We start from the raw sequence: 27,957 nt of genomic DNA, 5'->3' as shown, positions 1-27,957 counted from the left end.
TGAATGATATGAAAAAGCCTAGGTAGAAGATGGAGAGATTCTTGAAAAAGTTTGAATCCATGCTTATAATGAGTAATGTGAAGTATGCTAATCTGCCTTTTCTAAATTTTGAATAGTTGGATAACAGTTTTTGCTTGTATTTTCAAAAATCAGAATTGAGTTTCTATCACAATCACAATAATGCTGACTAATACAAATGGTATTGTATAAATATAGGGGAGGTGTGCTGATTATTATTTCAAACCCTGTTGTAAAAACAAATTGGCATAGGGCTATTCCTAAAAATGTGATGGCACTGAATGTACCATAAATATTTAATTATGAGATGATAAGTGTGACTTTACAACTTGAAAAAGAAGAGGCATAGAAATTAGAAAGCATGCTGTAAATAGAAATTATAGCTCTGATTAATACACAAACTTATTTTGGGAGTACTTTTGGCAAAGCAACTATGCAAGCACTTCCCAATAATATTAATTTATATATATATATACATATATGTATATTATGTGTATAATACTATAGTACACCTATAGTTCTAAATATTATATATATATACATATATACACATACATATATATAATATTTCATCATGGGGTAAGTTTGGCTGATTATATTTTTCACATTTTATTAATAGGTTTGATAACAAAACTTCAAAAAAATTCAAGATAATCTTTTAAAAATGTGAAAGATTTATAGTTTGTTAAGCCTCATATTTTTTTTTTTTTTTTGAGAATTTTGATATTTACTTTCTATTTAGTTTTCGGCGGACACAACACCTTTGTTTGTATGTGGTGCTGAGGATGGAACCCGGGCCGCACGCATGCCAGGCAAGCGCGCTACCGCTTGAGCCACATCCCCAGCCCAAGCCTCATATTTTTAAGGATTATACTGATTTATTTTGGTTTATAAATAGGCACATTTTGCATATCAAATTAGTTCTTACCATCACAGGTTGGGAGTGGATGACTCCACCAGTGGTTTTTTTCACATAGCAGTGGCTCTTCATGACTCAACCTGTATCCTGGATCACAACTAAATGAAACAGTAGATCCAATGGAGAAATCATGACCATAACGAAGGCCATGTACAGGTATGCCAGGGTCCAAACAAGAATATGTATTTACTGTAACACCTGAGAAACAAAGGGAATAAAACAGAGAGTAAGTTTCATGAAATTTAGATTTACTGAAAATCATTCCTATTTTTTCAAGGAACTGTAAGTAATAATTTGTCACAAATTAATATATTCATAGCTTCATTTAAAAAATGAACAATTTTATTAACAAGTTTTATTTTTTGTCTTGTTTTATTTTGCTAATTCCTATTAGTAAGGATCAAATTTAGGTCATTAATATGTTAAGAACTTGAAGAGGCATAATTATCCAAAAAAATTTGTATTATTTTAAATTTGTCTATGTGTGTGTATGCAAAATGATAATTTTAGTGGTAATTATAATCTCTTGAGCTTATTATAGTACACCTATAGTTCTAAATATTGTGCAAATTTTTTTTCAGATTAGAGGCATTTTGAGATATATGAAATTATGAACAACAGTGACATGTGTGTGTGTATGTGGTCCTGGAGGATTGGACCCAGAGGCACTTTACCAGTGAGCTACATTCCTGCCCATTTCTATTTTTTTTTAATTTTTATTTTGAGAGATTCTCTCTAAATTTTGGAGACTGGACTTAAATTCATGATTCTCCAGTCTCAGCCTCCTGAGGATCTGGGGTTACAGTTAGCATCAGCCATCACATCTGTGCCAGTGACTTGCTAAGTAAAACAAAACAGTTCAACTGCTTTGGTGGGTACTTGTAGATGTGTTTACAACAGTCTGTAGTATTTTATTATGGAATCCCTGATGATCATTTTCCTCTTGATTTACAATGCCAACCTGAGATCATATCATGCTTTTCCCATAATAAGGCATGTTTTCTCAAAACTTGGCATTATTGACTTTCTGGACCAGACAATTCTTTATTATGGGTTGTCCTGTGCATGGTAATGTCTTTATAAATATGCCTATCCTCTAACTGTTAGAAGCCAGTAACACTTCTTCAATCATGATAACCAAAAATTTCTCTATCACATATTTCCTGGGATGCAAAAATGCCCCCAGCTGAGGACCACTGATAAAATATATAATAGAAATTATCTTATTCTTCTTAAATGGGAGATTTAAACAATGAATAACTATTGTTTCTATGTTCCAAAAATACATAATTAGTGTTTTCAAAATTGTGTAATTATATTGACTAATCTTCACATGAGAAACATTTATTTGTATTAGTTACCCAATTTTAAGATGGAGCTAAACAAACTACAACAAAATATAAGTTTAATTTTAGAGGGGTGAATTTATCAAGCATATTCATTTCATTTAAATGTTATTATTTTAATGAGACACTAAAACCTAACAGAGACAATTTTATCTTCAACACAAGTACTTTTATCTGCTAGATTCCTCTCTTTTCACTATGATCATTATTCTTCTAGGCCCCCAAGGCTTTTAAACCCTCATTGTCTATGATTCTTTCTCACTTTTCTTTCCTCCACAGAGTAATGTCTCTCACTGAAAAATCATAATGTCATTTTTTTTACTTCCCTACATTATTCAAGACCTTCAAATCTTCAAGTGTATAAAATAAATAATAACGTTTGGCCTTCTTTTCAGTAGTCTTTCAAATTAAGTCTATTTTACATAAAATAATGGACACACATATTCTTAAAACATGTCTTTTTTTTTTGCTTATACCCTACTGTAACAGTGGTCCCCACTTTCTGAAAATAGCCCTCATTGCTCTAAGGCTTATTATTTTTTTTTTAATGCCCCAACCCCCTCTGGCTTATCCCTCCCTAACAAGATTAGGGAGACAGTGTTATCTTTTCTTCCCCTAGTTAGTTGCCATTGAACACACCCACTACTGGAAGGAGATGCCTACTGAGGATTGGGAAGTGAATATCTCCCAAATTAACAAGTGAATCTTAACATGCCATGAGGGCGCCCTGGGACCCCCTTACCAGCACACCAGGAATGTAACCCTTGAAGAGTTCCTTTAAAACTCTCCAGTCCTTCCTGATGAGGAAAGTTACAGACTTTGGGACAGGAGTCCCCTGTGTTTCTCCTTTGCTAGCAAAGTAATAAAACTTCAGTTTCCTTTTTCTCAAAACTGGCATTAGTTGGCATTGGGGACAAGGACTGAGCTTTTGGTTACACTACTGCAAATGAGACCAAATTTTACAATATCGTCTTTAAATTCAAAGAGTCCCAGATTGGACTCTAATATTCTTAATTTCTGTTATTTTCCAATGGTTATTCTCTCTCTCTCTCTCTCTCTCTCTCTCTCTCTCTCTGGTACCAGGGATTGAACTCAAAGGTACTCAATCACTGAACCACACTCCTAGCACTATTTGGTATTTTATTTAGAGACAGGATCTCACTGAGTTGCTTAGTACCTCACCATTGCAGAGGCTTCCTTTGAACTCTTGATCCTCCTGCCTCAGCTTCCCGAGCAAATGGGATTACAGGTGCTAACCACTGTGCCCAGCTCCAAATGGTTATTCTCCATAAATCAAATAAGTCTGATTAGTTTTATGTTTACTTTCTCTTCCAGGAATACTTTCACTTGTCCTCTTAAAGTGCACAATCTTCTCAGTCTTTTGCTATTGTTGTTGTAACTTGGGCTTAAACCCAGGGGTGCTCTACTATGAGCTACATCTCCATCACTTTTCTCAATTTTATTTTAAGACAGGTTCTCACTTAGTTGCGCAAAGTGGCCTGGAACTTGTGAGAATCCTGCTTCAGCATCCGCCCCCACCCCTCACACCAAGTAGTTGGGATTATAGGCCTACGCCACCAATCCTGGCTTTCTCTTAGTCTTTATCACAGTTGCTTAGATTCCCTTTCTTTCTGGGACCGTCCTCTAGTGGGACTGATCACATACAACTTTCCTTCATCTTAAAACTCTGTCAGTGAAATCTTATGAAATCATGAAAATGCAGGTAAAAGAGGTGATATGTAATGTAAATTATAGTTAAACTACAGTAAAATTTTATTATTCAAAAGTGATTTTAATGGTTTCATGTTATCTGAGTAAAGGCCAGTGGGCAGTACATGCTTAATTATCCTCTTTCATTAACCAACTGAAGAATAAAGAGAAATTATGCATTTCTTTATATGCTTCTTACTGTGCTATGTGAATCTAGAAGTCATGGAATAAGTATAAGGAAACATTTTATAGTTGATTCACAAGCAAACAATTCAAGGCACGATTCATAGCAATGGAAATGTAGAATTGAGAAAACAAGAAAGATCATGATAAACACGTCAGTATAATTTACTAATAGTCATTACTTAAAATTACAACATAATTGATAATTTGGAAAGATTCTTATATTTTGACAGTATACATAATTTTTAGAAGTTTATGTTGGAATTACAGTAAAAGATATTAACATTTTCTCATTTTTCTTATTATTGCATAGAACTTTACTCTAAAAAGTCAAAACAGACTTTCTGCCTATTTTTCCTATGTAATAAAAATATTGAATATTTTAAGTTGTGCTTTCTTTTTCCCCTTCCCCATATTTATTGTTCATAATCAATTGTTATTTAAATTGTACATTATTTACAACTATACCACCTCCTTTTTAATTTGTTCTTTTTGGTTATACATGACAGTAGAATATATTTGGGCATACCATGTGTACATGGAGTATAACTTCCCATTCTTGTGGTAAGTGTACCATTTTACATATGTGAAAAAATATATATATCTACACATGAATGTAAAATATGCCTTTAAAGATGGATGTCTGAGTCTATGGGTTTGTTCTACATCCATTTATAATTTATATGCATTTTATAATATTTAAATATTGAAGGACAGTTTATGTAATTGCCCCTTAGCATCCATGGGGAATTGGTTTCAGGACTACTGCTGAATTAGTATTTGTATTTCAAGCAATACAACATAATACACAGAAGTGCTTTTTCTTCAGAGAGAAAAATGACTAAAACAAAAAGGGGATTATGCTCTTACAGTCTAGGGTATGCAATTGTTGTTATTTTAATATGTATCGAATACCATAAACAATCATATCTTTTTGGTAGAGTTTTCTCAATCTCCTTGTTTTGAAAGAAATATAGAATGGGATTGAAAGGGCTTTGGGAAAGAACATACAGTGGAGACCTGAAGTGCAAGCAGTGGTGGCTTTTGCAAGAAATCCCTTTCACAGGGTTTTGGTCCATTTATAGAAATCAAATTCTACTTAATACATTTAATTTTTAAAATCAAAAATTCACTAACTAAATGCCATATATTTTTAAATTTTTGATTAATAATCAACTAATTTTGAGCTTTGTGAATGGTTCATTCGAAACAAAAGCCCAGTTACTTCATCTAGAGAAAAAAAATGGTGTCAGAGAAAAAGGTTTATGTCTCCTTGATAACAAAGTATTTATAATTCTGGAAACTATTTCATAATATAAAATAAACCTCAAGACTAAAATAAGTAAAATGAGAGAATGTGATTTCTTATAAGCAAATTTAAATAGCAAGTTACCACCTCCCACCAGATTCAACAAATCAATATAAAATGTCTCTCATTAGCTTCAACCTCCCTTAGCTCTCAGCCTCCACTTTGCCTTCTAAACCAATATACCTCAGTAATAAAAGGACTATATTACCAAGAACCTGCAAGTGGTTCAAACTTATTGACAAAAGGAATGAATTTCAGCTTGATTTCTGATTTTTAATTTCTTGTTTAATTTTTATAGGAAAAACATAAAAGAATCATTTACTTAGAACTTACTGCATGTTAGCGATCCTGCTCAAAAATTCACATGTATGGTTTCATTTACTCCTTAAAATAGATCTGTGCCTGATATTACAGTGACGCATCCACATCAATGTTTAGAGAGCTCAATTCAAAATAGCCAAGATATGGAACCAACCTAGGTACTCTTCAACAGATGAATGGATAAAGAAAACGTGGTATATACACACAATGGAATATTATTCAGCCATAATAAAGAATGCAATTATGGAAATTGCTACTAAATGGATGGAACAGGAGGCTATCATGCTAAGTGAAATAAGCCCATCCCCAAAAAACCAAGGCTGAATGTTTTCTCCAATATGTGGATGCTAATACATAATAAAGGAGAGATGGAAAAGAGGAGTTCATTGGATTAAATAAAGGGAATGAAGGGAGGAATTGGAATAGGAAAGACAGCAAAATGAATTGGACACACCCGCCTATGTTCATATAAGAATATGTGACCAGTGAAACTCCATACCACAGACAACCGCAGGAATTGGATCCTAACTAGAATAAATTATACTCCACATATGTGTAATATGTCAAAATACATTCTACTGTCATGTATATCTTAAAAGAACAAATAAAACAAAAAAGAAAGAAAGAAAATAGGCCTGTGCCTGACACACAACAGAGACCACATACCTTGGGTGAGGTGGGATTACATTTAATTTGGTGGGCATAGGATACAGCAGCGAACTAAATGAAAATATGGGTATATACTGATATTCATTAATTGCTAGCAAAAATTAATTTTGAAATAAACTTTAAAAATTGACTATGTCAGTGTTAATAAGTAAATGTTAAACATTTTAATTCAAGATCTTGATATACAGATGTCTTATAGTAACTCTCTCAAATGTGCTCATGTATCCATTTATCAAAATACTTTCATGCAAAGGAATATGGTAATGCATTTCATGATAAAAATGTGTGCATATGTGAGTTTAGGTGTGTGTGTGTAATATATATATATATATATATATGCAATACAGCCACAAAGGTATAAATTTTCAAGATGTTTATAAATAAAAGCAGAAATTTTTTTCCTATGTAAATTCCTGAGTTATAAAAACCTTTATAAAAGGTGCTGGGGTTGTGGCTCAGTGATAGAGCATTTGCCTCACAAGTGTGAGGCACTGAGTTCAATCCTCAGCACCACATAAAAATAAATAAATAAAATAAAGGTATTGTGTCCACTAAAACTATTTTTTAAAAAAACCTTTAAATAAGACATAGTTTAGACTTTTTAAGCAGAAGTATGAGCTTTTAATTCAGATTATCGTGAATTGATTCCAAGACTCTGAATTACAGCTTGTTTTAATATAGTGTTTATGAGTTATGTTAATTATATTCCTATTCATATATATTTTACTTTTCAGTCTTTTATCCAAATGAAATTTTATATTTTAAATGGAAAATGTGTGAATCATATGAGAAAATTTTTTAAAAATTGAATTTGTGAAGTAAATGTTAAAAGACACTTATTGCCTATTGTCTGCTTTTTAAAATCAAACATAAATAATTAGTACATGAATTCATTTTAAAATAATTGTTTGATACTTCTACCATTTCCTTAGTATTTACTTTGGTAGTAACATTAGATAGATATTATTGGAAAATCCATTGCAGAATTTACTAAAGCATATATCTTATAAAGCAATAGCATTCTCATAGCTCAAGAAAATCTTTGATTTTAAAAAATAATTAGAGCTACCAGTCCTATTAATAACACAATGATAATACAAAATACAAGGCAAGCAGAATAGAGAAATCAAAAAATATTTTGTAATTACTCACTTTCATAATGAATCTTAAAACCATTATTAGAACGACTGTTGTCTGTTGTAAAGAGTAGGTATATGAAATTACTGCTACTGAATAGGAACTGGGGCACCTGTGTGCCATTGTAAGATCCAAGCAAGGGTGAGAGAAGATTTGGTCCATCATGAACTTCCAGAACATCATAATTCAGTTCAGTCTGAAATCTAAGGTTAAGAAACATATGGAAATATATTAGAATATATGTAGGAAAATAATGCTTTAAATTGTTATTTAAATTTCTACTTGAGATTTTTAGCATATTTATAATTTTCATTAGGTTCTCTAATATTTAAGTTCATACTTGTCCTTTTAAATTACCAAAGTTATAAACTCATTCCTATAGAAAATGATCATTAAAATCATATATGTACATGCTTGTTCATAAGTAAACATTTTCAAATGTTAAGGATTATCACCAATAAATAAACAGACTGTTCATCAACTAAGTATATTTCTTGAATCACTTCTAGTTGCTGTAATAATTTATATGGAAAAATGTGATTCATATTATTTTTGAATCAGTAAATCAGATTTTCATCTTAATATATAAATTTGAATTCTAAAATTTGCTTTATATATTTTTGGACAAATTTTTGTTGGCAATTAAAATTCATATATAGTTTGTATTTGAAAATAATATTTTTCATTATAAGTAGATAACAATAGATAGCAGTTCTACATATAAATTAATAACTAATGATGATGTATTTGATATTTACTAAGTACCAGAAACTGCTAAGTTTACCTGTATAAATTTGTTAAGTAATCCCACTAAACCTATAAAGTAACTTCTTTTATTATACCTACTCTACAGATAAGGAAACTGCAGTATTTAGAATTTAAAACCGTATCAGATTTTCTTAAATTATAGAGGCCTTAACATCATTTGACTCTAGGCTAAGCTAGTGCTTTTATGGTTAGGTTTTTGTTACTTCTGTTGTTGATTTCAGTTTTTTAAAAGATACAATTATTTTGTAAATGCAACAAATACAGAGCCAATAAATACAGAACAAAATATATACATATATATGTACATTCTTTTGTATCAGATAATTATATTCTCATGCACTCATGAAAAGCTGAACATCTAATTGCTTTTCCCATGCTGACCCAGAAACCCAGGAAATTCTTTTGTAACTTCTACCAAGATTTTCCTACACATCTTCAGTTTCAGCTTCAATATGTTGACAGGAAGACCTTCTCTGGCCTCACAACGTAGGCTAGTTCTTCTACTATTCTGCATAATTTGCTATGTTCTTTGTGATGCTTATCACTGTTGTGTTTGCTAGTTTGACAACTGTCTTTCTTAAAACTCTATAAGCTGAAGTCAGGCATGTCTGTTTTTGTCAATGCTTTGTATATAGTAAACATTCAATAAATGTTTACTGGATAAATGAAAGAACAAATATATTTTAACAACAAAATGTCTTTTCTTTAGAATAGTTACCAATTTACAAAAATAAGTGTTCAACATAATTGGATGTTTTAGTGTTACCCATATATTTTCACACATTTAGAATGTATCTTCCAAAATAAATAAATAAATAAAATGTATCTTCCAATATATTTTCAGTGTTATTTTTCTAGTATCTCCAGCATACTTTCAAGAACATTTCAGAGAATAACTAAATATCATACTTATCAGAATTTTTCAGCATATAAGATTAAACCACATTATTCCTTAAAAAAAAAAAAAAAAAACTCAAGTTTAGGCAAAACAAATGCCTAAAACTCTTATTTCATTATATCATATCAACCTCTGATATTGTTACAAAATGACAAAAGAGTGGTCAAAATTAAACACATAATTTAATGCCATTTAAGGAGTAACAGTCTGAATGTTTTTTAATTTCTATCCCATTACATCCTGTTAAGCAAAATACTTGGTAAAATGTGTGAATTTTATACATTTGTCTTACTTCTAATATTGCAACCTTGAATATATTGCATCTGTAATAATAATGTAGAGAAAGAAAAACACAAAACATACTAAGTACTTTAAGAAAATAATCAGGCAATTAGGCATTGTGAATTCCTTATATGGTTGCTTTGTAGTCAATCTATCATGAATATTGAAATTGGAATTTCACTTTGATTGCTAGTGAGCTGACAACAACCAAATTAAAATACACAGAAGAGTCAGGGATTACTTGGAATTGAGACATAAAAAGACTTAATTCTTAATAGAGTAGCAACATTAACTGATAATATAGAGAAAATTGTTCAGCAGCAGTGAATCTTTAAAAAGAAAATCATTACAGATTTGCTCTAAGGAACTATAAAAATATAACATGCAAAATGGGATAGGGTAACACAATAAATTAAATTTCACTCATTTGTGTGTATTAAGATGGTTGTATAAATTTCTCACGAATGGCCTCATTCTACCGTTCCTTTATGACATTAAATATATTGGTTATAATGAACAAATAATATAGAATCACTAGATGAGTTTAAAAATGATATGGGACCTAATCTTACTCATGCATTGTTGTCCATTAAAAAAAAAAAAACATTCTTGATATAATTCAAACCCATTCTGGTCAAATTAAAATAATCGTCATTAACTTAAATATTGGGAAAAAAAAAAAAAAAAAAACCTCTGGGACACTGATACTGATAAGATTTTAATTTAGTCAGGGAGCTGAAGATAGGAAAAGGAAATGAAAGACATACTTTGGATGATTGATCGTAAAATGAGTTTGTCTTACTGAGTTAGGAGCTGCCAGATAGTGAAAAAAGTTAGGAACTGTGAGAGGAGGTAAAAATAAAAATTATTCTACATATCTAAGAATAAGACATTAAACTTTTGGATGTATTAAAAACAGGTAAACCTTTTGAAAACCATATATTTGTTGGTATTATTGTTATTTTGTTTTGTATTTGATAGAAATCACATTTCTTAAGATCTCATTGATTTATTCTGCTTAAGAGAATCTCAAGGAGACAACTAATTACTAATATATCTGTAAATAAAATCTTCAAGTTTTTTTCTGTAGATTAATTCTAGTCAATTTCTGTATTTGAGAAAAATTGCACAATAATTACAAAATAGCTATTCCACCATCTTAATTATATTATTTGAGCTTTCAAAATGTATTTTCAACCAAGTCAACTTAAGTTATTCGTGAATTTTACAATAAATGTAACTCATTACTTGGAACCAAATTGCACGAAAATATCTTAGAATGAAAGAAAATATTAAAAAGTTTAGCTGGTGCCCTGGTGCAGGCCCATAATCCCAGCAGCACCCAAGGCTGAGGCAAGAGGATGGCAAATTCAAAGCCAGCCTCAGCAACTTAGTGAGGCAATTAGCAACTCAGTGAGACCCTGACACTAAATAAAATACAAAAAAGGGCTGGGGATGTTGCTTAGTGCTGAAGCACTCCTGAGTTCAACTCTCAGTACTAAAAAATAAAAATAAAAAATAATAAATAAATAAATAAAGTCTTGTGTTCCTACAAGAACTTAGACAGAAATCAGAGGAGAATCTGGTTTTTCAAGAGCCCAAAATGTGTCAAACACTTCTAAATAGTATCCTGCTTCTCAAAATAGTCTTTAGACAAATGAAGAACCAAACCATTATAGGATCAATATACAAGGAAGTGGTTTGTGTGTATGTGAGTGTGTGTGTGTCTACTTTCCAAGTGATTTTTTTTCCACTAAACTAATGGTTAAAATGCATTTATTTTTTAACTTAGTGAAGTTCCTTGAATATCCTTTTGCTACTGAATTACTCCTACCATGTGAAGGGTGGGTAATACAAGTATAATCTCATAGCAATCAATTTTTCTACAAAGCACATGAAGTATGGAGAACATTCAAGCAAAGCCTCAAATCCTTAAAAGGTCATTAGAAAAGAAAAAAATGGAACAAAATAAATAATTTTTATTTCAGATAACTGCAAATCAAGAATCTTATAGTCCCCCCCACCTTAGAGGAGGGGTGGCTAATAGTGGGTTCAACCCTCAATAAGAACATTTCAGTTTAGACAAGTAAGATTCTGGGGCTGGAGGAGTACCTTGGTGATAGAGTGATTGTTTAGCATATATGAGATCATGGGTTCAATCCCCAGCACTATGGGGGGGGGGAAGATTTGGAACAATTTTATTTATATAAAATATGAGTTAAAGAAAATATATTGATATGACTTGCTGTTTGTTCTAAAATATTGAATATAGCATTGATTAATTTGTAAGGCATTCTAACCTGATTTTTCCAGCCAATTAGCAAGGAATAGTTTCTTAAAGAATTGGTATCAAGGAAGTGAAGGGGCTATGAGATATGTAATTTAATTGAGCTGGTAATTTAGGAATTGAGAAATGAGGCATGGTTGTTATTGTGCACAAGTATTGAAAATTACTTTTCAATTTAGCTTTCTTGTTTCTGTTCTAATTAAAACGATTTGTGTCTTAATAAATATATAAGAATAAAATGGTGACAGAACAAAACATTCTTAGTAGCTATATTTATATAAGATAAATAAAGTTTTTGTCTAACTAGTGTGACATAAAAATGGATGGAAAGATTTCACTAGGAGGGTAAATTTGGGATGGTTTATGTCATATGTATTCATTTTTGACAATTCTAAAGTATCTAAACAAGATAAGCAAGTTGCCAGAAGGCTCATTGTATCCACCAATGATAGAAATACCTGGTAACAATTTTGGACAGAAAACACAGTGCCTTTGAACAGAAGTTCAAATTCAAAAGTTAAAGAATATATGCTCTGAAATGCAGGCTTCTCTTTGTAATCAAACTGCTTTTCAATTGGGCAGTTCTAAGTACCCTAGTTTGTGCTGAAAGACATAAGGAGTGTATTTATTTAATGATGATTAATCAGTCTCCTAAGCAAACAGGGGATGCTTCTGAATACAATAATGCACTTTGCATTTATTTTCCTTTAACTCATTTTCTAATCTTATGTTGTAGGCTAATGCAGCATTAGAAAATTGAATATAAGAGGGCTGAGGTTGTGGCTCAGTGGTAGAGCGCTTGCCTAGGATGTGTGAGGCACTGGGTTTGATTCTCAACACCATATATAAATAAATAAATAAATAAAGTCCTTCAACAACTAAAAACATTTTTTTTAAAAAAATTTAAATATAAGAAAATGAAAATAAGATAATATTTTATAGTTATATCATCTTCAGTTATATAATTTTTATGATATTTTATGGTTTTGTTTAATTGGAAGGTGAAGAAAGGATGAATATTTGGCATGTTTGGAAAGAAAGGTAAAATCCATTTCATTCCCTGACATAACCCAATTGGGTAGTCAGGGAAACTAACAGTTAAATTGTTCTGCATGAAAGTAACAGGTATTTTGTGATTTGCCCTGCTACATACTGGAGGCTGGCAGGAGAAAGGGGAAACAAGGGTTGAAGATCCTAAAGGCCAAAGAGACTAAATACAGAAAAGGATCTCGGATAAGAGAGGGAACTGTGGCACTATATGCACTTACTACTGTGATTAGGACTATGAAGATAATTTAGGACAACAAAAGCTTGCTTACTTAATCTTAAATTATTCTGGATTGTGCAGTAATCCTCTTGGTTGCCCTTTATATTATGGTTTTTGTGAGAATGAAGGAAAATGATACAAATAAGGAGCACAGTAACATTGAGAGAGGCCAGTAACTCTCAGGCTCTCACAAGAGGGATGATTCTGCCCAAAGGAATTAGAGCCAGAAGTAGAGTAGAAAACAAAACAAAACAAAGCAACAAAACCCACTAAGCCAGTGAGCACTGAGTGATATATGTTATCAACTATACAAACATAATGAAATGTGAAAGTCTTCAATTACATTTATATCATATCTTCTGATATAAAACAATGACAAATCTAAAGTAGAAAATACTCAAATCATGTACTTGATATATATAGATTCATTTAAAATCACATTAATTATGATAGGTTGACAAATATGTTTATGCTTCAAATGTAATACTCTAAGCTTTACAAATGAAAAATATGGACAAAATCTCTGTTCTATTGTCTCAAATTATAATTTTTATGTTACTCAATAATATAATCAATAAAACCATGCTATATTGTACATTTCAAAGCAAATAGAATTCTCTACAATAAAGTAAGGTTAGTTAATTGAGTTCCTCACTCATGGAACAGCAATACTTGATAAAAATTTGATAATAAATAAATAATATGCATTTTAAGCTTTCTAAAATTATTATGGCAACAGAAACCATGTCAAACAATGAGCAAAGGATATGGTTTTGGGGGCTGGGAATATAGCTCAGTTGGTAGAGTGCTTGCCTCACATGTACTAGGCCCTGGGTTTGATCCCCAGCACCACACACACACACACACACACACACACACACACACACTCTATATGGTTTTAAGACAAAATGAACCATGCTGAATTATTCCAATAAAAACTCTTTTAAAATATATAAGTCATTGTTATTGCATACATTGTGTCCTGTATAATTTCTATCTTGAAATTTATATATTTTGTTAATTTAATTTTATTTTTTTTAGTGCTATGAACTCAAGGGTGCTTAACCACTGAGAAACTTCCCCAGCCTTTTTTATTTTTCATTTTGAGACAGGGTCTTGCTAAGTTGCTTAGGGCCTCACTAATTGCTGAGGATGGCCTTGAACTCACAATCCTCCTGCTTCAGCCTCCCAATTTGCAGGGATTACAGGTGTGTGCCACCATGCACAAATCTATCTTTAAATATTAACCCCCAGTAACTCAAGAATGTGACCATGGACAAAGGCCCTTAAAGAGCTAATTAAGATAAAATAGGTCACAAGAGTAAAACTCTTTAATTCAATATTTATGACTGGCATCTTTAGAAAAAGAGGAGATTAAGATACAGACATGCATAGAGAGATCATGTGAAGATGGACATAGAACACAGCTATCTACAAGTTAAAGATAAAGGCCAGAAGAGATGATCTTTTTGACACTTTGATCTCAGAGTTCTAGTTGTAGGAAAATAAATTTCTAGTTTTTGGGTCTCCTAGTCTGTAGTACTTTGTTATGGTATCCCTAGCAAACTAATACAGTCATAGTAAGGTGGTGAAGTTTATAGTAAGGTAGGACGATTCCATAAAATGCATAATACTTTATGCCAGTTCAAAAAAAATCTGTTTTTTTTTCTTTCTATGCAAATGTTAACACTAGCATTGATGGATTAAATCAATGAAGGACTTCTTGAGTAAGGAAAGGGTCAAGTTATATTTGTAAAATCTAATCATCAGGTCATAATAAATATATTCTGCACTATTTATATTCTTATCAAATGTATTCAATGCTTTAGGAAGCTTTCTTTATTTGTTTAATTTTTTTAAAAAAGAGGTTAGGTGATGAGGGTATTGTATTATTGAATACAATTGGGGATTTTGTACATAATTCTGTCTTGATTTTTGGACAGTGATCTAATAATGGAGCAGAAACATCATTCTTTTAATTTTAAAATATCATAGTATTGCATGATAATGATTGATGAATATTAATTTTCCTAGGAGGAAACAAAGCCAACTTTTCAATCTTTAATACACACATATAATCTAATCATTTTTTGGAACATATATGACAGTGTGCATTAGTGTCTTAGGCTGCAATATAGTATCAATTTGAATGCATTTTCACCAACTTTGCCTCTAGAAACCTAGCAAAGCAAAATTCATTGGCACTTCAAAATATAGAAAAACAAAACTCATCAAGCTAAAGGTCACATTTTCATCTGAGCACTGTGTATTTACGTAAACTAAAAAAAGGTCGATCTTGCATACTTCAGTAGTAAAAATACAACATTAAACAAATAGAAAATTAACTTGAAAATAGCCTGAAAGGTTAAAAGGAGGCAAAGAGTCTGTAGCATGTAAGGCACAACAATTGACTAATACAATAAAATTATACATTGATTTGTTAAAGGAAAATAATACCAACTATCCTTTTATATAATCTTTTCTTTAAAAGGTAAAAATATATATATATATATTTTCAGAGACCTTTCAAATGTAATTTTGATAGAGTGTCCAGGTTCAGCTTCAATAACCCACTCACAATTCAAAGAGTCTTTATAGTATCCTGGCCATCCCGGTGAGAGAATCACTCCACTTGGAGCTGAAAAATGGCCACCACATGGAGCTGAAAAACAAAATCAGAGAGCAGGAATAAAACTTTTATAATTAGTTGTAGAAATAATTTTTAATACCAACTCTAATTTTTGAATGAATTTCTACATATACTTATTAAATGCTAATTAGTACAATTTTGAAACTAAAGGTGAATTAATCAATTTGTTATTAAATGATTGTTTTCTGTTAAAAGATAATCTATGTAAAATATATGGCATAGTTATATTTCTTCGCATATGAAGTAGTAAAGTGATCATCACCACGTGCAAAGTAGATCTTTATTTTATTTTTGGTGCTGGAAGTCAAACCCAGGGCCTTACACATGCTATGCAAGTGCTCTGCCTCTGAGCTACACATGTAGTCTCTTCAATCAATATCTTTTTGTATCTCCATTGTGTTCTTTATCTTTAAAGATTCATAAAACATAAATTGTTGACTTTAGTTTTTTTCTCTTTCATTAACTGATTTATGTAATCAAACACCCGTTAATTTAAACTATCTGCTAAGACACGGAGCTTCCATTTTCCATTATCACTACTAAAATTTAGGCCATCATCAATTCAATGCTTCTCCTTATTTCTCATTTATTAATTCATCTACTCCTTCAGTCCAGTTGACAGAAAAATACCATTCAAAGTATTGATCCATCATACTATTTCCTAGATATGTATTCCCCTTCTTAGACATATATTCCAGTTCCCTTTTCTTTTTAACAACAAATTCAAATCCTTTGCTTATCTTTTCACATACTTTACCCTTCGCTTTTCCCTAAATTCAAACACAATTGAAACCACAATGATAGTATTGTAGCTCCAGTAAGTGCTGCTTTAAATCATTTAGTAGGTACACTATATTGTGGAGATGAATAAACAATTTGCAAAAAGAACAACAAGTTGCCAAAGTTCACAAAGCTTTACAGTCTCAAAAGCACTTTCTAGGTCAACTTTTGCAAAACAGGATCTCAAAGCTCCATCTATTTCATTATTTCCTCTATCAGTAAATGAAGCCACCATTCATTGAGTGGCATAAACCAAAAAGCTAAGTATTCATTTTTCATATTTCTATTATGCTTATCATTTATTTTCAAATCCAATTAATCTCCAAGTTCACTCATTTTTCTATCTCTTTAGTTGCCATCTTAAATTATACTGGAATATAAAAATGCCTTCTTAACTGGTCTCTGAATCCTCACTAACTATTGACCATGCTCTAGCCAGAGTGACTTCTTATTGTTTAACCTCAAAATAACCATGCCCTTTTATGACTTCTTTCCAAGTTGACCAATAAAGTTCTCTCTGCCTGCTCTACCTGTTGCCTATTCTTTAGTATAGACTATGAATTTCTCCCCAGCTACATTAGCTTGCTCCCATTTGCACCCCAGCTACATTAGCTTGCTCTACTTTCAAAAAGTACACAAAGAGAAATATGGAAAGATTGTTAGAAATGTTGAGAATTACTCAGAAATAAAATGTATCAAATGTATATTATGTCAACTTTTCAACACTTTAGAGACTATACCAAATGATTTACCACTTCCCATTTTATGTTTTTATTTTCTTCACATATATCCATTTTTCAAATAACTTGATCTAGGGGCTGTGGGTGTGGCTCAGTGGTTCTATCTTCAGCACCACATAAAAAGATAAATAAAATAAAGGTATTGTGTTCATCCGCAACTAGAAAAAGATTAAAAACAAACAAACAACTTCATCTAAGCCAAATAAAATAGTAAATATTTATAAATTGGCCTAATAATTAAGCATTACTAGAAAATGTTCCTTTAAGTATAATATTTTCTATGTGAAATTGCCAAAAGTTATAATTTGTATAAGATAGTGCATTCATAAAAGCTGTTTTTCTTAGTAGAATTTAATTTTATTTCCTAAAAAGCTTTCAAAGGAGTCCATTTTTAGAAAATATTTTCAATAATTATAAATGGACACAATACCTTTATTTTATTTGTTTATTTTTTATGTGGTTCTGAGAATCAAACTCAATCCCTCAAACGTGCAAGGCATGCACTCTACCACTGAGCAACAACCCCAGCCTGAGGAGTCCATTTCTTAAGGATTATTTATTCTTCCTCTTTATGGTAACTCATAATCATGTTTTCTGTAAGATTTCCATGTATTTCAAAATTAAATTATATGAATAATAGCCAATATATTATATTTTAAAAGACAGAGCTAAACATTTTAGTAAGAGAAGACCCAAAAGTAATAAAGCATTTCTGACAGAAATCTTTTTTATGTAATCAATTCATATTGTTCTAGAAAAGTATTTGTGCATTAAGTCTAATCATCATTAAATGAGGTAATTAATCATAAGATTAACAATTGAGTAATGGATCATAAAGGATTAAAAGTAAAGTATTGAGAGGCATTTTGATTGACCCCTTAGTCCAAAGTGTGAGGTAGACAGGATTAGAAGGGTTCTTTAAAATGAAGGAATAAATAAAATTATAGCAACTATTTTCTGAAAGGACTTTTCTAAATGATGAACCTACTCAACAGTGGATCCTACTTAACTTATGGCATTTTCTGAAGTAGTTTCTTTCTGTGACATATGAGGATGGAACTCTCTGAAAGTATAATCCCAAAAGATGGAAGCAGACTCCCCAGAAAGTAAGATGCCTAAGGGAGACACACTTATATAGGTCAGTCAGAAAAAGCCTGCTGATCCAAGGAAGTATCAGGCACATGATGGGAAATGCTGTATTTGGAGAAGCTATAGTGGAGCAAGAGCAGGAAAGCCTGGAGGTGACAAAGTGTAGGGGAAAAAAAGGAGGGACCAACTGGAGAGAAAACACGAAACAGCTGCAGAAACCTGTCCAAAGTGGAAGGCAGTATACTATATAGAAAAATTGAAATGAAGTTTGAAACAAAGGACTAATAATACTACACATTTTACTTGGAAAGAGGCACCAACTGCAATATGAATAGTAATACAAACAGAAAGACTAAGTTTATTGCCCAAACCTTACAATACAAAATATGCACATGTTCCTTAAATCATTTAATACTTTTTCTTTAATAGATTCACTTTCATTTTGTCTTACATTATATATCTTGATTCTCCCTAAGTAAAATCATACATAAAATCATAAGTTTTATGTAGTAGCATTATTTTTTCCCAGAATAATTGAAAATAAATAGTAACTATTGAAATTTAAGAAATGTTTATACACATCTAAAATAAGCTCCTATTCTCCAGGTGTAAAAAAAAAAAAAAAAGGTGCAACACTTTAAGAACAATTAATCTGAAAGAAAATAACAGGGCTGTGGTTCTGTGGTAGTGCATGCCTGAAATCCCAGAGGCTCTGGAGGCTGAGGCAGGAGAATTTCGAGTACAAAGTCAGCCTCAGCAACAGTGACGCACTAAGCAACTCAGTGAGACCTTGTCTCTAAAATACAAAATAGGGCTGGGGATGTGGCTCAGTGGTTGAGTGCCCCGAGTTCAATCCCTGCTACCAAAAAGAAAATAACAGGGAAGAGAATGTGACTCAGTGATAAAGCATTAACCTAGAATATCTGAGGCTCTGGGTTCAATACCTAGTGACTAACAGACAGACATTGCTAATGGTACACACACACACACATACACTTAGTGATCTGGGAGTTATCCCATTAAAAAGTTACACACACACACATATATATACACACACACAATAAATATCTCTGGCTGAAAAAAAAAAAAAAAAACAAAACTTTGGAATGTATAGAAAGCGGGAGACCAAGACCATATTGAGATATTTTCCAAATCCCATTTCATTGGTTCATTCATTTATTCAATTGTATTTCAGTTAATGGAAATTATTTTGAATCAAATATATGCCCATGTGGCATTGATACTAATTAACACTTATTGAAAAATTCTTATGTGTCAGGTGTTATGCTAAGACATCCTTGAATTATTTTATAAAATGTTCCAAATAATGCGACCAGGTAGATTTATTGTTATAGATAAGAACAATGAAGTGCAAAACATTTAAACAATTTGCATATGAGCAATCAAGGGTTTGAAAAGAGGCAGTTTGATTTTAAAACCCTGTTTCCAATAAAATACTTGTTTTCTTTCCTCAGAATACCCCTAGTGCAAAACACAGAAAAAAAAGTAAAATGTCATGAATTGTATCAAAGAAGCAAAAACAAAATGTAAAATGTCATAAATTCTATAATACAGATACATATGTTTATGTTAGAGGACATGAATAAAATCTTCATAGTAGGTATTCTGTTTTCAGTCTTCAAGGATATGACAGAGTTCACGAGGAGGAAGATAAGTATATTGTAAATGGATGCAATAGCTTGTGGAAAAGCATAAAGACTTGTCAGCACAATGCACAATGCTTTTGAGTAATACTGACATGTTTTTGTAGAATCAAAAAGTAATGGGAAACCATGGAAGATGATTAGAAAAGGCTCTGGTATGTTATAGTATAGAAAATGAACCAAGCAATTTAAAACAAAGGATTCATATACATTTATAAACAAAGGATACAATTTTCATTTAATGGAACTTGCAAGTAAAATGGATTAGAGACAGTGCAATGGGAGTTTGTAATATCAGTTAGGAGAGTGTTTGAATTTTCTAGGAAAAAGTATAATTGTGAAATAAAGCTTTTACAAGGAGAAGCTGAATATGAGCTATCTGAGGGGTAGAGTCACAAGCATTTACTGATGAGAGGCAAAGAGTTAAAAGAAAGAAGCCTAAACTGGTCCTTGGGCCCTTGGCATATACCTGCCATTGCTAATTCCGTTCAGCAAAATGAAGAATGCAAAACATGGAGGAGTTTTACATAGGAAGCCAAAGGTATTCAATGCTGAGATCCAAGGGTCTGCAAAATATCAAATAAAAATTATGAAATAGAATATGGAGCCATTGGCTATTTTTGGAATCATTTTAAAAAGAAATTTCAATATGGGTAGAAGGTAAAGATGAACATTTAGAGGAAGAAATCAAAGTATACTTGAATATGCAATCTTTGGGGGAGGGAAATGTTTTCATTTAGAATTAAATATGAATTGGCCAACAGCCAGGATAATACCACATTGGGGCAAAAACCAGGATGGACTTTGTGTTTGGATCTTCCTCTCTCCTAAGCCTGCAAACTGCAATGATGGTAGCTGCCAAAATAAGTAAATTCATAGATATTAATTGTGAAATAATACAGTTTAGTTCTCATCTGACCAAGACAGCCTTCAGATAGACTAAACTTTAGACAGCCTTTTTCCTTGTGCTAGACACCTGCAGCCCTACCTACCTCCATTTCTTGAGGCATTTATTTAAAAAACAAAACAACAACAACAACAACATATATTCTTTCTTTGTCCCTTTGAGATATAAATCTTCTCCCAGTTTCCTACTAGTTTTACAATTCAGGAGCATCTTAGTGATCTGGGAGTCATCCCATTGAAAAGTAATCACAAGCTCTTCTAGTTTCTATGGGAGGGTAGGAAAATGACCTCAATAAATTCTAATTTGCAAACAAATGACCTAATCACATTGGCCATTTTACTGACTAGTATCCTCTTGTACTTTTCTACTAATTCGCCCCAATACTTAAAGACCCTCGATCTCTTCCAGAGGAGTTAAATTTAGTCTGCTTCCCTATTGCAATAGTCATGAATGGAGTCTTTGTTACCTGTTTAACTCTGTTGGTGAAATTTTTCTTTGACATATTCTTGAAAGAGTCAAAGAGGTGAACCTATTGACTGAATAAGCCTTCTTTCTCTTATCCTTACAAGACCCAGCTGATGACTATGGCTGCCATTTTCAAATGTAGGGTCTCCCTACATTGCTTTGGAGGTCATTTCCAGTTCAATTAGCAGACCAATAGCTGGTCATTTCTGCCATATCAACAAACAGTTAATTTACTTTTTGGTTTAGAATGTGCTTATGGATAATTTACATCTTAAAATTATTTTTGTGGCATAAAAATACTGGATTTGTCCTTTCACTTGTTTTTCAGATGGATAAAAATCATGAAGCATATGACTTGATGAGAAACACAGGCCTAGTATAGTGGCAGAGCTGAGACTTAAATTCATATCTTTAAATTCTAAGTTAGGAGCCATCATGGTTGATTGTTTTCAACTAATTTTCAGGAGAAACCCTTATTTAAGCACTTCTTACTCTATTTTTTTTGAATTAGTTGTAAATTTATTCATTTTTTCATTATTCATTTAAATTTATTCATTTTTATGTGATACTGAATTTCAAACCCAGTACCCCACTCCTGCTAGGCAAGCAATCTACCAGTGAGCTACAACCACATCCCCATTTCTTATGCTCTTTAACATAAGTTTATTGAAGACAGAGGTGGATGAAATGTTAGGAGAATGAAATATTCATTCCAAAAGTTTCTAATATAAATTTGAGATTCTAAACCCCTAAGTGATTTTCCAATAGGAAATCATTTTTATTCATTAACTTATTAATTCAATAAAAAATGTACTTAGTTCTGCTATATATAAAATACTTTGCTAGTTACTCAATTTTTTTCAAAAAGTCTTTATGACATTATACTTGCCCTCAAGAGACACACAGTATCTATAGCTAACATGAAATATGATAAGGATATACTGGAGCTGGGTAGGAAGTCTGGAAAAGGGAATGTCAGGTAATCACCCAAATATTAGGAAAAAGTTCCTGAAAGAGATATCAGAAGATGGTTTAGATTAAGAGATGAAGAGAAAACAGGCTTACAGAGAGAGGGAATGTGCGGAAGCAGGAAGTGAGAAATACTAATCCAACTGTGTGAAAGTCAAGTGTTTGTTGTTTTTGTTATTGTTGTTGTTGTTGCTGCAATATAGAGTTAGTGAGGGGTTAAGAAGGTTAAGCCTCTAAGTTTTGTGCAGTGATTATTGCTTTAAAACTTTAATGGGTACCTAGGGAATTTGCTGAAATGCATATTTCAGGACTGTAACTCTAGCAGCTATTAGGTGGAACCCAGAAATCCTCATGGTTAAAGACCTCTTACTCTAATTTTTCAGATCACTTTATTCTTTAGACCCTGTTTCATCCCTAAAGAAAAGGGACAGTAACAACTCAAGTCCCTGAATGCCTCCTTTCTGTCTCCTAAAACCTAGCCAAGTTAAGGGAACAGTAAGTGCAAGCCTAGCCAGAAAGTCCAGATACATATTACCTTGAAAAACACTTTCTCTTATTCACACTGGGAACTAGGAAAGTTAGTGTTACCTGTAGAAGTATATTTTCTTGAATGTACATCAGGACAGTTGCTTCTTGAGCCAGACAAGCTAATTGAGAAAGCTAATATCAATGATGTCACTGCTTTTGCCATCTTACACATAAAATCCCTTTGTGAGTAAGGATGAGTGCAAAACTGAGGGCACTGTGGAAAGGATATTTGTCACTCATCCAGTAGGCCCTCACTGGACAAAACTCCATGAGGGAGAGGAGGCACTGCTTGGCAAAGCACTATGAGGGATGAAGGTGCTATCTCTGTCAGCATGTGGCCACTGAACTCCTCTGGGATGAGTCTCTGATCTCTCGTAAGCTTTCCCCAATAAACCATATCTCCCCCATACTGACTGGACACGATCTTTGTCTTGTCTGCAACCGACCCAATGCCCTGGTACAACTTGGTTGTGGAAAAAACAGGACCACAACAAGAAAATCCAAGAGGGCATGGGTATTCTGTACCTCTAAGATTCTCCTGAATGATGCCACAACTTTCTAGGATGAGAAGGTAATTTGGATACATTTTTAAAATACAGGCTGTTGCCTACAATGCTTTTTAGCAATAAAAGCAGAACACATGATAAATAAAAGACATAGAGTATATCCAGTTTTATTTTTCTAATGCCTAAAGAAAACTTGTTATAAATAATCTGAGTTGGAATACTGACTCATTCCTGTTAATTTTAGTAGAAAGGACACATTTAAAATAGCTAGTATGTTTTAAGACCAATATGAAAGAGTATGAAGTACATCAGAGTATATTCAGAAAAAAAAAATTATCTTGAATAAAAATGGAGTTTCACAGCAGGAGATGCTCTTCCACTTGAGAATTGGCACTTAGGTCTTCAGAGGGAGTTGGGGACTTTTAGAGCTGGATTTTGATTGAAAAGGTTTAGTAATAAGTGACTTAAAGAGATGAGCATTCTATCATTTGGTCCAGTATGTCTTTCTGTGGAGATATGCCTGATAAAATCTAGATGCCATCTCAGGGACTATCACACAATGGTGGTTCCACTTCTTTCCTTTATTCTCTTTCTTTACTTGTTCTAGGTTGTAGGTGTGGTAAGTAATCACCAGATCTTTTTAATTTCTGCACATTGGATGATGGTTCAAAAAAAAGTAAAGGAAATTCAGGTTTGAATCTAGTATAAAAACAGGGAGACAGAAACACACAAATTAAATAAATAGATTTACAGAGATAGTGTGAGTAGCAGTTCTGCACCTCCTCTCATTTCTCTAACTCCTTCCCTTCTTCTCCTGCTTCATACCTAGCTCAGCAGAAATTGGGAGCAGAACCCTGTAGATGGGTTAATTAATTTCCTATGGTAGTTCTCCAGGAGACCAGAAGACCAGAATACTACATGAATAGGTACTGTAAAAAGGGGTTGATTCTTAAATATAACTATGTAACATATGTAAACACATATCCTGTCCTTTAGAACTACAAATCAATTCTGATATATGCATCAGATCATTAGTCCAATAAAAGAACTCTTTCCAAAGAGAATGTGATATTTCTGAATGTCTTTTCCTCTGAAGCTAATTGATATTCAAGAGAAAAGCTCATACCCTCAAAGGGAGAGTTTATCTCGTATGCAAGTCCAGCCTTATTCTGAACAGTTCTCCAGGGACTTTAGTTTCATCCTATTCACTTGAAGAATTTTCTCAGAAATCTCACTAGAGAGTAGGAAGGACTATAAGCCATAGTAATTCAGGGAGCACTATTCTGAGGACAAGGAAGTTCATGCTTGAATAAGCATTTTATGGAACATTCTAAAGTTGGTGGAGCAAAAACAGAAGCCTTTTCTCTTTCTTTCTTGCCTCTGTCTCTGTCTTCTGCCTTCGAACATACATTTTTACATGTCAAAAACATGTTGGCAAGACACTTAGACTTTCTAATCACTTTTTTTTTTGTTGAAAAACTTCCTCCAGTCAGTCAAATTTAAAAAACTTCTCTCATTTCTTCCACCCACCCACCCAGGATGCCTGCTGGGATAATGGCCAGAGACATGTGGAGGACAGGAAGGAGCATGGTGAGGGAAGACAAGTGCTTGCTAATTGCTGTTCCACTCAGCACTTGGAATAGAAAAGAATTTGTATCCTCTTACATATTTCATTCGCTAACTTTCCTTTTAGCTCCCTTTCCCTGTGAGAGGTCAGCACTAGTATGAAGTAAATTTGCTGTCACTGTCTTCTCTTGACTGTTGCCATTTCCCTCACTAACCTTTACTGTTCACTAATGTCCTCCATTTGTCAGGTATTGACAATATTTATTCACCTGTGTGTCATGATTCCCTGACACACAGGAATTCAACTTTTTCCAGTGATCTCTCTGCTTCCACACCTGACAGTTGATTCTTCTCATTGGATTTTTTTTTAAATTCTGTAACCAAGTCCAAGTACTTCCTTTGGTATTCATTTGATGCATATCAAACTCATGTCTTTGACTACTTGAATTGTTTCAAGTAGACAGCTCTTTTCATCTCCAAAGTAACAGGTTTTCATCAGTTTTTTTTTTCCCTCTTGTTCAATACTCAAAGAAAGCAGAAAAGTCAACTGTATGAGCAAATATCTATCCATGGATTCTAGTTCCTCTTTCACACAGGCATCTTCATTCTCAACAAGGGAATCTCTTGGAGTCGTTACCTTCAACTTCTTGAATATAAAGAGATTAGCTTCCTCTCTCTTAAAAGGAGATGGATGAAAACTGAACAACTTATGACTCCAGCAGTTACAGAAAAATAGGTAGATTGACAATGTAAAACTATATCAATGTCCCTTACTTTCTTATTGCAGCTTTTACAAATTGGGAGCCATATCTCCATCACACAAATAATTGAGAGAAGAGTCAGTCAGGACTCACTTAAGTTCCAGGCAGGCTATCCAGACTGCAGTTTTCTATGGAGATCAATATTGATAAATTTTTCCTACTTAGCAAGGGGTATAAGTTGCTAATTCAGAAGCAGCAGGAAAATATGGCTCTACAGTTTATTAATCACACATTTGTTTGGGTTGTTTTCCTTGTCAGGAAGATTGAAAAGATAACAATATTTGAAATTATTATGATTCTCCACAAGAAAGAGGTGATTTTTGTTTCAATCAGTTTTAAATCGGCATCTTAATTAAATCATTAGCTTTGGGCCAATAGCATCCATCTGACTCTTGCAATATATTTAACTTAATGAAATCCTCCTTTTTTGTAAAGAAGTTCATACAATGTATTATGTCCTATTCATATTAAAAAACATAACAATGTAATCCAGAAGGCCAACATTGCATTTCCAGTTTTGTCCAGGGAGTTGCTTTAGATTCAAGAGGGCATTGCTGACTATAGTGTAATATTCATGGGAGGCAAAGAGTCAGGTATAGAAGAGAGAAGCAAATAGTATATATGCATGAGAGCCTTCTGAGAACCAGAGGAAAAATTATGATGAAAAAACCAATGGATGGGCACAAATTAAGTAACAAGTCATTTTTAAATTTAAAATATAAATCCCACTCTCTGCATGGGATTTGAGAGGAAAAGGAAAGGCGCTTCTTAGGAGAATTCTTTAAGGAACAATTCTTTTAGAGAGAGTAGGTATATTATTTTAGCTCTATTGAGAAAAAGAACTGAGTAGAAGCTAGGGAAAAAACACTGAGACCATCAAGATGGCTATTGCAGTAGCTAAGACCAAAGATATTGGTTGCTGATACCAGTGTCAGGAATGAAGGCAATGAGAAGTAGTTGGGCTCTATTTCAAAGACAGAATTAACAAGGTTTTACAAAGCACTATATATGGTTGTGATAGAGGGCAAGGAATGACTTTAAGAGTTGTGGCACACTTTACTGAAATAATGCCATTACTATTATAATGGTGGAGAAAATTTTTGACCATAACAGACTTGGAATGATGGGGGTAGAGATGAGTTTTGGACAGGTTAAGTTTCAGACACCTATTAAACATCTGAGTGCAGATATTCTGTAAGAACTTAAATATACGAGTCTGGACTTCAGGAATAAGAGATGTAAATTTGAGAGACATCAGCACACAGATGTTAATTAAAGTTCGAGACTGGATAAAATTAGAGACTCATCAATACAGTTAGTGAAACAAGAGAAAATATCCAAGTTGCAGCTCTGGGACATTCACTGAAACAAAAATCACAGAGTTAGGGAAAAAGCAGGAAAGAAGGCAAAAATGAACTTGAGTAGTATATTTAAATGAAATTTAATAAAATATATGGTAGTATTTAAGACTTATCTAACTTATTTTTCCATAAAGAGTAAAATAATTTTATAACTTTAAACCATTGGGAAAAATTTGATTTAAAAAAGTAAATGGCATGGATTTTAGTTTTTATGATGAAATAATAAATACATTTTAACCTAACTCTCATTTTTTTGGTCTACAAATAAACCTTCACATCTTTGAGTCTTCCTGAGTACAGTTCAGTGATATTTCTTTTTTTAAATGACATTCACAAATAAATAATAACTCCTATATTCAGGAAATATTACTTTCTGTGGCTGCAAAAGAAATAGGATAATTAATTTATGTCCAACTGTCTTGCTTTTTAAAACAGAAAACTCTAGATGACTTAGTGCTCACTGCTTGACAAAACTTGGAAAATAGCTCTTGTTTTTATCCTAAGTCTCATATAATGATCTTGAAAAGATAAGATGAAAAACTTGATTTTTTTCTTCTCTTTTTTAAAAGTGTATGATTTCATATAATAAGTTGGAGATGTATTCCTCAAGTTTTAAAAGAGATGTATTCCTCAAATTTTGGAGATGTATTCCTCAAACTTTAACGGAGCATTACTCCTAACTGAAATCATTAAAATGGAATTAGGGATCTCTCCTTTGGACAGAGTACAATGAAGTCATTCTTATGTTAACATTATGGTTATGTATAGTACAGAGGGACTGAAAAGAAAGAAGGAAAAGGAGAGGAAAAACAACTTGGTGAGGAAAAAGAAGAGAAATAATGATGGGAGGAAGATTA

The 27,957-nt window shown here is 32.6% G+C and overlaps 1 protein-coding gene across 3 annotated transcripts in view; it reads right to left on the bottom strand.

The window, feature by feature from the left end:
- The window catches only part of Csmd3 (CUB and Sushi multiple domains 3), a 1,133,871-nt gene that overhangs the window by 408,059 nt on the left and 697,855 nt on the right, over positions 1-27,957 (bottom strand). For all 3 annotated transcript variants that reach the window (XM_027947308.2, XM_027947313.2, XM_027947317.2), the window contains 3 exons: positions 15,638-15,776; positions 7,628-7,815; positions 947-1,135 (listed from right to left, as the gene is read on the bottom strand). In XM_027947308.2, the coding sequence (XP_027803109.2) occupies positions 947-1,135; positions 7,628-7,815; positions 15,638-15,776 (516 nt within the window). The remainder of the gene's footprint in view (positions 1-946; positions 1,136-7,627; positions 7,816-15,637; positions 15,777-27,957) is intronic.

This window comes from Marmota flaviventris, chromosome 15 (assembly GCF_047511675.1).
Source record: "Marmota flaviventris isolate mMarFla1 chromosome 15, mMarFla1.hap1, whole genome shotgun sequence".
NCBI classification, from domain to species: Eukaryota; Metazoa; Chordata; class Mammalia; order Rodentia; family Sciuridae; genus Marmota; species Marmota flaviventris.
The sequence above is the reverse complement of the archived record's forward strand: the minus strand, read 5'-3'. Positions and strand labels throughout refer to the sequence as shown.